Source organism: Psammomys obesus, unplaced genomic scaffold (genome assembly GCF_907164565.1).
Source record: "Psammomys obesus unplaced genomic scaffold, mPsaObe1.curated_primary_1811, whole genome shotgun sequence".
Lineage (NCBI taxonomy): Eukaryota > Metazoa > Chordata > Mammalia > Rodentia > Muridae > Psammomys > Psammomys obesus.
Window position 1 is genome coordinate 4,202,756 of NW_026590663.1, and position 13,906 is coordinate 4,216,661.

A 13,906-nucleotide genomic window follows, 5' to 3' on the forward strand; every position below is an offset into this window, starting at 1 on the left:
CACACACACACACACACACACACACACACACACACACACACACACACTGTGGTCTACCAACAGAAGGTTCAGGAATCCAGTAATTGTTCAGTTTACAAGGTTGGATCTCTTTGCTTGTTTTCAGTATATATCAGAATCCTAATGCCAGTGGAGACATGAACTTGCTAGCAAGAGGGAGAGCAAACAGGCAAAAAAGAGCTTGTTCTATTTTTCCACATCCTTTATGTAGGCTGCTATCAAAAGATGTGATGTAGATTAAAAGTGTATCTTCCCACCTCAAAGATCCAGATTAGAAGTGGGCTTTCTACATCAAATGACTTAATTAAGGAGAAAAATCCCTCACGGGTGTATGCCCAGTCACATGGGTTTTATGTAATTCCAGAAGTGGTCAAGTTGCTAGTGAAAAATAACTATGACACACCTATGGGCATTATACAGACAGCCAGATCTTCAGCCATTGACTCGGTTGGCTCATGGGAAAGAGCTTCATTAGGAAATAGCAGACATAACTGAGGCCACGGCGGGATTTTAATCCAGGAATGTGGCTACTCTGGCAAGGATGCACATCCCAAATCTTCTAGGTTTATGAGATCTGGCTGGAATACAGACACATCATTAGCACACACCTTTAATCCCAAACAATGAAAATAAGAATGGTTTGTAGAAAGAAGCAGCCATTTTGAAAGTGATATCTAATTGAGGGCAAAGTGATGAATCAGAGAAAAATTTCACAGAATGAGTCAGAGATAGGATATGCCCAATTCTCATAAGAATAGGACAGGAGAGTAGTCCTACAGGCTACTTAAGAGCAGAGAGACAGATGACAGAGGGAAGGAAGGAGGAAGAGAGGAAGGGAGAGAGAGAGAGAGAGAGAGAGAGAGAGAGAGAGAGAGAGAGAGGTTTTTTTGTTTGCTGAGAGTTTCTTAACAGGACAGTTTTACAGAGACAACTGGCAGAAATAACAAGCTAGACACAAGTGAAGACAGAACAAGCCACAGACGGAGCCAGAAGATTAGAACATATTGCCAGAATTAGTTTGAGGTCAGGCAGAGTAATTCAGTCAGAATCCGAGAGAAACCAGTTTGGAGAGGAGTTTAGCCCAGAACATCTGGGTTGAACCAGCCAGTGATAGTACAGACAAAGCTAGAAAGGCTTGGAAATGGTTTCCATCTCTTCCCCTCTTCTGAGGAAATAAAAAGAACACCTACATGAGGTGAACTCTACGTAGAACATGCACTAGAGAACACATACAAACGGCCTAGTATTAGTAGCTTCATTGCATCTAGTTGTGTATAGGAACATAGAACCCACAAAAGGTTATGTCTAAGGATGCTTATCAGAGGGTCTACAATACATCAGTGAGTGTATTCAGTTAGAATCTGACAACTCAGATTCTAACACAACCAGAAAGGACAATGCATTTCTGAGAGACAGCCTGGATCAGCACCTCTGGCATGGATTCTATATTGTGTGTGTTCCTTTCTTCCTCACACTATTCATTGCCTTGAGAGCTAGAAGGAAAAGAAAACAATATGTGAACTGAAGAAGGACAAGGACCTACATGTTGAGTCAGGTCAGCTTGCTGGCTCGGTTACTTTGACTTACTGTAACATCTCCTACGTGTAGGGTCTTTCTTATTTCAGATCGAAGACCTCTGGGTAGAGGCCAACAGTTTAACCACAAGGACAAAGCCATCCAGTTTTAGTTCAGTCTAAAGAGCTGCCTCTGGCTCTAAAAATCTCTGCTATGTTTGCTTGTTTGCTTATTTTTTTGTTTTTTATGGTTTCAGGAGAACTGCACAAAGGTGAACCGCTTTGTGAACTCTGACTTGGGGAGCTACATCATCAATGTGAGCAGAGCAGCGGAGCTGTGCAGCCATCACCTTTGCAAGAATAATGGGAGGTGCATACGCAAGACATGGACAGCACCTCACTACCTCCATTTGAACCCTGCGAGTTACCACATAGAGGCCTCTGAGGATGGAGAATTCATCGTGAAGGGAAGAGCGTCAGAGGCAGACCTCGCTGTGATGGCAGAGAATTTTCTTTGTCACTGTTATGAGGGCCATGAAGGGCCCGACTGTAGAGAAATGAAAGAGGTCAGTGGCCACTCTGGGGTGTCCTTTTACTCCAGGTCAGTAATAGCACTGTGTCTGCTAATTCTAGCAGGTTATCAAAGCATTCAGTTGTGACATAACTGATTTTAAAGGGAATTGTGTCCTTTAAGTAGAGTTTTAAGGAACAGATAGATTTCACAATTTTTTCCCCTTATGAGTTCCACTGAGAGGCATTATAAGTCAACATATGTGTCACAACAAAACCAGGAACCTATTACTTTATTTGCTATACTGGTTAGAAACCAGATCTAAGAGAACAAAATATTGTATATTGTTTTTCTTACTTGAATGTTTCAATTGTATTTAAATAAACTTTTATTCTTATTCTAATTATATATACACATGAGTACACAAATGGATAATAAACTTATGATTTCAAGGACATTTTCTAGCTATCAGTTTATTTAAGGACAGGCTACTCAGTAACCACCTGATTTAACAGATGGTTCACCTCAGTCACGGCCCTCTCCCTAGTTCCTCAGAGAAGGTGAAATGCAGGTTCCTGTGCTTCACCAGTGTCTGCTTCCCTGCCTAACATGCAAAGGACAGAATTATTACCAAGATGGCTTCTTAGGGGAGTTCAAGGAGCTCACCCCAACTCATCACAAAGGCTTCTGTCAACCACCAACCTCTTCCTTCACAGATCCTACCAGGCTGCATCCCACAAAAAGGTTGTCCAGGGTTGAGGGTGCTGTAGATCCAAAACCTAGAGCCATGTTGATAAAATGCAGCTGCTGACTTTAAAAACCGAAGCTGATTTTAATGAAAGAGATTTAAGAAGCGACACGGCAGAGGCACTGCTGCAAAGAAAGTACAAGAAAAATCAGTTACTTTTTGTCGTCCTCTGCTTCCTATCTAACTTCCGAGTAGCAGACTTGGATTTAGAATCACTTTGAACCTGAGTTGAATTATGCTCTCAGTATCTAGGTGGTGGTATAAATTTTAGCATGTCATTTATATTCTCCTTTCTCATCTAAAATTTGGTAATATAATTTTTTTAACTTTTATTCATTTTTATTTATTTTTTAACTTTTATTAATTACATTTTATTGGCTTTGTATCCCCCATAAACCCTTCCCTCCTCCCCTCCTAATCCCACCTTCTCTCCCCCTTCTGCATGCATGCCCTTCCCCAAGCCCACTGATAGGGGAGATCCCCCTCTCCTTCCTTCTGATCCTAGTCTATCAGATCTCATCAGGACTGGCTGTATTATCATCTTCTGTGGCCTGGTAAGGCTGCGCCTCCCTCAGGGGAGGTGATCAAAGAGCAGGCCAATCAGTTTGTGTCAGAGGCAGTCCCTCTACCCATTACTATGGAACCCACTTGGACACTGAACTGCCATGGGCTACATGTGTGCAGGGGTTCTAGGTTATCTCCATGTATGGTACTTGGTTGGAGTATGAGTCTCTGGGAAGACCCCTGTGTTCAAATTTTCTGGTTCTGTTGCTCTCGTGGTAGAGTTACTGTCCTCTCCAGATCTTACTATTTCCCATTTCTTTCATAAGATTACATGTACTCTGTCCAACAGGAAGGTTCCTAGCTTGTTTCCTGTCTTCTTCTTCTTCTGATGTCCTTCCTCTTTGCATTTCGGGATGGCCAAGATAAAAAACTCAAGTGACAACACATGCTGGAGAGGCTGTGGAGAAAGGGGAACCCTCCTCCACTGTTGGTGGGAATGTAAACTTGTACAACCACTCTGGAAATCAATCTGGCGCTTCCTCAGACAACTAGGAATAGCGCTTCCTCAAGATCCAGCTATACCACTCCTAGGCATATATCCAAAAGAGGCTCAAGTACACAATAAGGACATTTGCTCAGCCATGTTTGTAGCAGCTTTATTTGTAATAGCCAGAAGCTGGAAACAACCCTGATGCCCCTCAACTGAAAAATGGATGCAGAAATTGTGGTACATCTACACAATGGAATATTACTCAGCAATGAAAAATAAGGAAATCATGAAATTTGCAGGTAAATGGTGGGAACTGGAAAGGATCATCCTGAGTGAGCTGTTCCAGAAGCAGAAAGACACACATGGTATATACTCACTCATATAGACATATAATATAAGATACACCTACTAAAATCTGTACATCTAAAGAAACTAATCAAGAGGGAGGACCCTGACTAAAATGGTAATATAATTTTTATCTCAGCAAATTGGTCTGGGGAGTGAATACAGTAGCTTACTTTGTACTTCTGGGTTCTCAGTACCTGTAGCTGGTCCAGGATAATCTCTTGATCACCAAAGCAAAGAAAAGGTAAACAGTCAAGTTGTTTCCTTTCATAGCCAGGGGCCATTTATAATCACTCAAGCATTGTGGTGTGTTCTTGAGGGACACTCTCAGGGGACAGGATTTTTTTTTCTATAAAAATAATTTAATAATAATAATAAGTCAAGAAAGATATGATGCTGATAAAGAAGGAATGGAAGTTGCTGCTGTATCTTCTAAGTCTTTTCAATTCAAGATCCCAGCTTTGTCAGAGGTTTCTATGAAAGCTTAATTCTGATACAAACAAACAAACAAAGCTTTCACAATACTGTGAATGAAACATATGATTACATATATAGATTACTATTTAAAAATCAGATTAATTTTTATTTCAAAGACAATGTGATTAGCATTATGGAACATTTACAAAATTGAAAGAATAACTAGGGAAATCACCAATAAACACTATATTATACACTGGTAACTTTGGAGTAGTCTTTATTAATAGTTCTTATAAAATGACTTTTGTATTGTTGTAATCACATCAAATGCATACTTCTAAACCTGTGTGTTTCAATTAATGATGTGAGTGGTTTCATATCATTTTATAATCTTCATGCATATTATTTTAAAATCTTTTTCTCTTCCAGTAGAAGGATTGAATGTAAGGACTTACACAAACTAAGAAAGTGCGTTAAAGCTTTTTTTTTTTGAGGTTTCTTTTTTTAAAATTATTTTTATTGATTATAGTTTATTCACTTTGTAGCCCACCTGTAGCTCCCTTCTCCCCTCTCAACCTTCCCCTCCCTTCTTTTTCTCCACGCATGCCCCTCTCCTAGTTCACTGATAGGGGAGGTCTTTCTCCCCTTCCTTCTGATCCTAGTCTATCAGCTCTCATCAGGAGTGTTTTTATTTTGAGTTAGAGTCTAAGTTAGGCAGGTTGGCCTGGAACTTGTTATATACCTGTGAACTGTTATGTTTCCTGTCCTGGAACTCACTCTATAGATCAGGCTGTCCTCTAACTCAGAGATTTGCCTACCTCTGTCTTCTTAGTGCTGGGATTAAAGGCATGTGCTGCCATTGCCCAGCTGTGTCAAAGATTCTTACAAGGCTTACTGACTGATTGATTAGGACTTCTGAGATTTCGGTGAAATGTGGTAGGCCCAGAACTAAAACATATTGGGCTATTGTTTGCACACTTAGCAGCCACTCATTGACTACTTCTGTGTTTCACATAAAGTCTTTGTGACTATAAGGTAAATCTCTATGGAATATATGTATGATGCAGAATGGGGCACCACCTCCTTAAGACACAGAGAAGTGCTAAATCCATGAGCCTTTTCTTCTGAAGCACAGATGTGCTATCTTTTCATCTGATCTCAACAAAAAATACTAAGATGTCATCACTTATAAGTGGATATTAGCCATTTAATATAGGATAAACATACTAAAATCTATAGTCTTAAAGAAGCTAAACAAGAAGGACCCTAGGAGAGAGGCTGAAACCTCACTTAGAAGGGCAAACAGGATAGACATTGAAAGTAGAAGACAAGGAACAGGACAGGAGCCTACCATAGAGGGCCTCTGAAAGACTACCCAGCAGGGTATAGGAGGAGATACTGAGACTCGTAGCCAAACTTTGGGCGGAGTGCAGGAAACCTTATGGAAGAAGAAGGAGATAGAAAGACCTGGAGGGGACAGGAACTCCACAAGGAGACCAACAGAGCCAAGAAACCTGGTCCCAGAAGCTCCTGCAGAAACCAATACTACAACCAAGGACCATACATGGTGAGGGCCTAGACCTCCTGTTGAGAGGAAGCCCATTGGCCACTCAGTTTCCAAGTGGGTTCCCTAGTAAGGGGTATAAGTCCTATCTCTGATATGAACTCAGTGGCTGGCTCTTTGATCACCTCCCCCTGGGGGTAGCAGCCTTACCAGGTCATAGAGGAAGATAATGCAGCCAGCCCTGATGAGACCTCATAGGCTAGGGTCAGAGAGAAGGGGAGGAGGTCCTCACTTATCAGTGAACTAGGAGAGGGGCATTGGGGGAGAAGAGAGATGGAGGGTGGGACTGGGAGGAGATGAGGGAGGGGGCTACAGCCAGGATACAAAGTGAATAAATTATAATAAACAAACAAATAAATAAGCTAAAACCCCCAAACCTTTTGTTGGCTACATTTGAAGACTATTAAAGGAACTACTCATTACTCTGAAACACAGTAAAAAGAAGAAAGAATCAGACACTTATTCTGCATTTCCTGTACAATTATACTTGAGGGGAAACAAATAGTGGAGGAAAATTTATTTATTTCTCAAGCCAATAAATTAAGAAAACATTATAAATTAGAATATAAGCATTTTGAAGTCATCAATTTTACAGTCACTCTCTTCATGCTTGTTGGTTAGCGGGTGGACACGTTGATAGTTGCTGCTAAGGTCTGAAAGGGAGTTCACCAAAACATTTTATGTCATTTCGTCAGAGCATGCCACATCAACCAAGATTAATCCTTCCAGAAGTCAAGTTTGATCATGCTTCAAAATCTAGCTGGGATTATCTCACTGGAATGGCAATCATATCAGTGAAAAAGAGCCAGGGGAAGGCACCTTGAAATAACTGTATACAATATATAAAATAATATGCAGTTTCATTCATCTGTGGATACTAAAAATATTCTAAACCTTGAGTAGAAGTTCTGCTATAGTATCAAAATTTCAAGTGTCTAGGATAAAGATTTAATAATTAGAAAAATAGATTTGAATATTGGTGAGTATTAGCATTATATGATTTATGTGCCTGAGAATTAAATATGTAATGATACAGCTGTCTTTATTTTTGCTGCTAAATTGAACAAATTTGAATGTTACCAAATTTGAACGATACAAAAAAAAATTCATAACCAAATTTCATTTCTTTTGAGGCTATATTTCTTGCTTTCTTCTAGAGTAACTTTCTTAGAGTCAGAATTAAGACACTTTGCTCTGTGAGCCAAGAAGCTTGTAGGCTGTTATTGAGATTTACTGCATCCTGCTACACTAAGCTGCCTCGTGTTGTGATTATCCTTTCGTAACAGCCTGATCAAGACATGCAGTGTCCAGACACTCTGCTTGTGTTTTTGAAGGGTTTTATGTATGAGAATGACATTTCAATGAGTAAATTAAATTGCTTAGAGTGATGTAGATGGGTGTCCTTCCAATGTGTTAAAGAACCAGTGAAAAAGACTTTTACGTTAACACCTGATAAATTGAAACAAAAGGCAGAGGAAGGGAGAGTCCAGTTCGGTCTTACATCTGGAACATGGATGCATTCTTGCCTCTAGATTTGGACTTAGACTAGGACTGTATCATTAGCTTTCCTGGGACTAGTTTGCTGACTACCTCTTGTGGTGTTTCAGTCTCCGCAACTGCACCAATTCATTGTAATAAGTGAGTTTTGTGATGGCCCACCATGATCCTACATAAGTATATGTGTGAGTCTATATATACATGCTGTTATGCCAAGTTCATGTGACTCCCAAAGACCACCAGGAATCAACTTCGCTGTAAATACATGAGGGTTTATTGTATATGAGTTCAAACACGGGACCCAAGTCTCCCTGCCTCAGCAGTAGAGAAGTGGGACCCTGACCTCTGGGTGAACAGGGTTTTTAAAGGAAAAAAAAAAAACAACAAAAAAACGCAAGCTGGGGGGGGGGTGGTTCTGTGCCTTGGCATTACAGGATTGGGTAAAAGTCAGAATAGTGACGTGACCTTTTAGCTGAAGCTTAACTTACAATGGCTATTCTTCTAAACTACATCTGGAACATTGGGGAAAATTTTCCCACCTGATCCTGATTGGTTGTTGCAAGGGAAATTATCTCTATTTTCTATCATGTGTTTATTCTGTGATATTTCCTGGAAGCTGTTGCTAGGAAAGTTACCTCTATTTTCTGCCAAGTGCACATTCTGTGATATTTCCTGGTACTTGAGTTCAGCCCCCGGTCACAGGTGTGTACAAGATGGCTTCTCATCTCAAAACGGAGTCAGCTAGCTTAAGCTCTTTAATGTATATATGAGTATCCTATAGATTATGTTTCTTTGGAGAATGGAGACTATCAAAAAAATAATCTGATATAAAATTGTGGCTCTTTCAGAAGACAAGAACTGGCAAGAATGTGGAAAAGTTGAAAATATTACTCAATAGATTGTGTAGTTATAGTGAAAGAAAATCCCAATAGTTTGATTTTACAAAGGAAGACTTAGGAGCCAGATGCAGTGGTGAAAGCCTACTAGCTCAGAGGGGCAGAGAGAGCACCAGCTGACCTTCCTACTCTACTAATGTTTCAGAAGAAAAAAAGCTTTCCTATTCAACTCTCCTTCCAGATGGAAAAAGGAAAAAGCCAAAAGCTAAAACCAAGAACCCAAAAGCTCAAAGCTAAAAGCCCTTTCTTCTCTTCCACACTGTCTTAAATACCCTTCAACTCAATGTCTGTTTAATACCTGTCAGCTGGTTTCTTGCTCCACCTCTTGACCTAGGGTTAACTTTATTAATCCTGTTTACAGAAAGTTCTTGTGTGCTAGCACTGAGCCACTTCACAACAGGTTTTTGCAGTTTACAATCTCAGGGTTCAAAATGGGATCAAATATCCTGCAACAGTACTACAATTAAAAAGAAAAACACAAGAACTGCAAGATATTAAAAGTAGAACTATTTTATAGCCCCGCAGCCATACTTGTCAGTATTTATTTGAACTATCTGAAATTAAGGGTATTGGGACCCTGAGCTCATCTTCAGCACCAGGAAAAACAAAATTGAAATCAGAACCCAAAATGATATTAACCCTTTGTGTTTACTGAAGCACGGTTCACAACAGACAATGATGACTTAGGAGTCCACTAGGTAAAGTAGATGGAAGTTAATACACTGATTACTGGATTTCATTTAATCTTCAAACATATATGTCTTACACTTTGTTCTTCCTTGTCCCCCTCAACCACCGCCCTCTTCTGTCTCCTTCTCCACTCTTGCTGGTACCCTTCTTCTCCCAAGCAGTAGCCTATTCCGCTATAAAGTCACCTATATCATCATCCCCTTTTATCTACCCTTCCTTTACATCTCCTTCTCCTCTTTCACAACTTCCTTCTAATTCCATGTCTTACAGACAAATCTACATTTAAATTCCTGAATTTTTTAGAAAAATTAAGTTAAATTTTTTCATATGCACAATGAAATTCCATTCGGCCACAAAGAAAACTGAAATCATGACTTTAACGGCTAAACAGGCAGAATTGGAAACTGTTAATTGAGCTAGCAGGCTCACAGAAACCACATTTTTACTAATTTTCATATGCTATTTTTGACTTTTTATGTGTATGTATGAGAAAGTGTAGATGTAGGTCATAAACCTAGAAAGAAGAATAAGAAATCTTAAGATGAGGAACAGTGTATGTATGTGTGTATGAGAGAGAGATAGAGAAAGAGAGGGAGAGAAAGAAAGAGAAAACAAGGTATAAGTAATATGAAGAGAGAATGAATGGTGATTACAGGGAGGAGGCTGTCAGGACAGGAGGAGGTTGGGGAGGAACATCACTAAACATACGAAAAATACCACAGTGAAGCATACTATTTCCTATGCTATTTTAAAATTTTGTTTTATTGTATCAACTCTTTTCAATATTTCCATTTAAATTTTTTCCATTTAAAAATATTTACTTTCTGAGTTTTTAGTGTAAGTATGTCATTTCACCCTTCTCTTTCCCTTTCCTCCCTCCAAGCTCTACCATGTATTTTTCCCTTGCTCTCTTTCAAATTTGTTGCCCGTTTTTCTTTAATTATTGTTACACACACACACACACACACACACACACACACACTCCTAATTATACAAGTATAACTTGCTCAATCTACATATTGTTATTTGTAGTTTTTTTTTAGGGCTAATCATTTGGAATTGGGTAACCAACTGGTGTGCTCTTGCCTCGGGAAGACTATTGCTTCTGCTGTCAACCTTCCTTGGTTGTCTGTAGTTCTTTGTGTTTTTTTGATGCCCAGTGAGCATTCCCTCTTCTGTGTTCACATGTCTGCTGCAGTCATCTTTGTTCAGTGCATGGTTAAGCAGCCACAGTGGAGAAACTTAATAGGTGTACTGTCCATGTCCTTTGTAAAAGAACAAAAATCACTTTTGTTAGATTTATTTGTTTTATTTTATTTTTTAATTTAATTCTTATTTTTATATTAATTACAGTTTATTCACTTTGTATCCCAGCTGTAGCCCCCTGCCTCATGCCCTCCCAATCCTGCCCTCCCTCCCTCATCTCCTCCCATGCCCCTCTCCAGGTCCACTGAGAGGGGAGGTCCTCCTCCCCTACCATCTGATCCTAGACTATTAGGTCTCATCAGAACTGGTTGCTCTGTCTTTCTCTGTGGCCTGGTAAGGCTGTTCTTCCCTCAGGGGGAGGTGATCAAAGAGCTAGCCACTTAGTTCACATCAGAGACAGCCTCTGTTCCCATCACTAGGAACCCACTTGGAGACTGAGCTGCCATGGGCTACACCTGTGCAGGTGTTCTAGGCTATCTCTATGCATGGTCCTTGTTTGGAGTATCAGTCTCAGAAAAGACCCCTGGGCCCAGATTTCTTGATTCTGTTGCTCTCCTTGTGGAGATTCTATATCCTCCAGGTCTTTCTACTCCCCCTTCTTTCATAAGATCCTCTGCACTCTGCCTAAAGTTTGGCTATGAGCCTCAGCATCTGCTTTGATACCCTGCTGGGTGGAGTCTTTCAGAGGCCCTCCATGGTAGGCTCATGTCCTGTTCCCTGTTTTCTCCCTCTTCCAATGACCGTCCTGTTTTATTTTTTATATGTGAGTGCTCTGCTTGCATGTACTTATGTGCCCTTGAGGTCAGAAGAGGGTATCAGATCCATTTAACTGGAGTTTTAGATGCTTGTCATCCACCATATGGATGCTAGGCACTCAAACTTGTAAGAACAAGGAGTCTTAAGCAATGATGACTCTGAGTCATCTCTCTACAGCCTCATAAAATACTGAATTTCTAATGCACTGCCTTTGGCATTACATTTATTTAACAAGCACAATTGGCTGGTGTGTCCTTTCCCATAAGAACGGTTTTTGACTATAATTCACGTGTATTCTCACAATATATGTACAGTACACAAGCCTATCCATAGTGATTTACTACCCAAGAAGGGAATGAGATAGTGGTGAGCAGTGACCAGCTTCTGCTATATCCCCACAATGGGTGTATTTTCATTTCCCTCTGCTCATTGGAACATCCTGAACATTGGAGACTATCTTCACCCTTGAGCTTCAAGGTGGAGATCACAGTATACTCATAGTTGAAGTTTCTAAGTTCCTTTCTTGAAAAAAAAAAAAAGATCCCCACAAACAGAATAATTTTCAACTAGTTCTAATCAGAGATAGAAAGGAATTACTCGGAGAGTCGCCTCAGCAGAACACCTGGGCCTGCCACCTGTGATCTGAACAGAAGTCTCAAGCAGATGTCTGTTTACAAACAGCCCTCCAGTTGACTAAAAAATGACTTATTTCCAAAAATTTTTATTAGCACTTGTCAGTGGTACAAAACAATTGTTTCTTGTTATGGCAATTATAAAATGTATAAAATATATGATGATCCTTTTCAATTCCTATCTCTGTGTTCTTCCCCCCACTGTTCCCTTTCCTCTACCTGCAAGCCCTGTTTCCATTTTTAAAAATTTTCTTTGATTATCTTTGTTACAAGTACACATGCACATGAATATATAAATACAATCTGTTGAATGTATTCAGTGCTGCTGAATGATTAGTTTGAGGTCTAAGTCAATGTTTTTTTTTTTTGTTTTTTTTTTCAGGTATTAAGGTAGCTATGTTTACTTACTTCCCAGTTTCATTTGTTGAAGTACTTTTTCCATCTTTCCATCGTAAGGTGACATCCATCTCGGATTAAGGTGGTATTTATCTTTAGATCTGAGTTTTTTGTAGATAAGAGATAGATTTTTATTTTTTAAATTAAAATTTTTTTTATATTAATGACAGTTCATTCACTTTGTATCCCAGCTGTAGCTCCTCCCTCACTCCCTCCCAAAATAATAATGGAAGGTTTTAGCTGGAGTCTGTGACCTCCTGAGCCATGATATTTTGACCAGGCATAAAATTTTCTCTTATAGAGCAGGTCTTAAATCCAACCAGAAAAATGTTCGTTACCCTACAACAGTCATACTGTTATCACATCGGTAGTCATCTCATGCTTGTCCAGCTGGAACTACGGCATGCAGCGGCCTGTGTTTGGTATGGCATTTTTTTTCCTGCTATTCATCATAGTACCCCATAGTGTTATGAAAGCTAGCTAGTGTCAAGAAATGTTCTGGTCAGTTTGAAAATGATTCTGTCTTTCAGGCAAAACTGTGAGTGTCGTCAGCAACAGGTTCTCACTGTGTAGCTGTGATGGGTAACCAAGGGAAATGACAATAGCTTATATTATTTTGGAATGCTTTGGGGCTCCCATGATGAATAACCTGTAGGAATGTTTTCAGTCACTATGTAAATATATATATATATATATATTTATATAGTGATGAGAATATATATATATTTTTATCATATATATATATGCTGACTAGATTTGTCATATTAACAAAAGCTATAGTCATTTGGGAAGAAGAAACCTAGTCAAAAATTGTCTCTATTAAATTTGCCTGTAGGCAGGTATGTGAGGGCATTTTCTTAATTAATGATTGATATAGAGGACCCAACATACTGTAAGTGTTGCCAACCCTGGTCAGGTGGTCCCGAGTTTCAAAGGAGCTGGCTAAGTGAGCCATGAAGAAAAAGCCAACAAGCAGTTAAGTAGTACTCCTCCTTGACCTCTTCTTTAGTTCTTGCCTCCAGTTTCCTGCCTGGAGTCTCTGGCCTGACTGTCCTCAATGATGGATAGTAAAATGGAGCTATTGGCAAATTAACCGTTTCCTCTCCAAATTGCCTCAGGTCATAGTCTTTATTGTAGCCATAGAAATGAAACTAACCCACTCCATATCTTTTTCTATCAAGAGAGTTTCATCTGCTATCAAGAGTTTCATCTTCTATCAAGAGAGTTTCATCAAGGCAATTGTGTGTTTTTTTTTTTTCTTCAGACACTTTACCTCTTACACCCTCTCTTGATGTCTCTCTTTGTGGTTTGATGATTTTCTCTGTTGGTAGATTGGCATCATTTCTATTTTCGTTTTGTGCTTTTGATAAAAAATGTTTTCTTGGTGGTTGTCGTGAGGCTTACACTACAACAGCCTACTTCAAACTGGTGATAGCTTTTATTTCACACAACTCTTTCCCACTTCTCACTTTTCTGCTATCTGCGTTTTTTATGTGAGAATTCATTCAACAGTGTTGAATATACACCCTGATAATTTTCCTTACTACTTAACTAACAGTTTTGCTTTGTAGTTCTTATAGTAGAGATGAAATTATACAACCGTTACAGTCCTAACAGTCTTTGCTTTGTACTGCTTATATCACTGGGTTTTGTTATCTAATATATAATAATATATATCATAAATGCTTTATTTTTGCTAGAATTTTTGACATAGGTGAATAC

General features: G+C 39.4%; 1 protein-coding gene across 1 annotated transcript in view; it reads left to right on the top strand.

The window, feature by feature from the left end:
• Positions 1-2,191, top strand: part of Hyal4 (hyaluronidase 4) — a 10,363-nt gene extending 8,172 nt beyond the window's left edge. Inside the window, exon 3 of the mRNA XM_055608099.1 lies at positions 1,790-2,191. Coding sequence (XP_055464074.1) covers positions 1,790-2,191 — 402 coding nt within the window. The remainder of the gene's footprint in view (positions 1-1,789) is intronic.
• Positions 2,192-13,906: the final 11,715 nt, after the last annotated feature.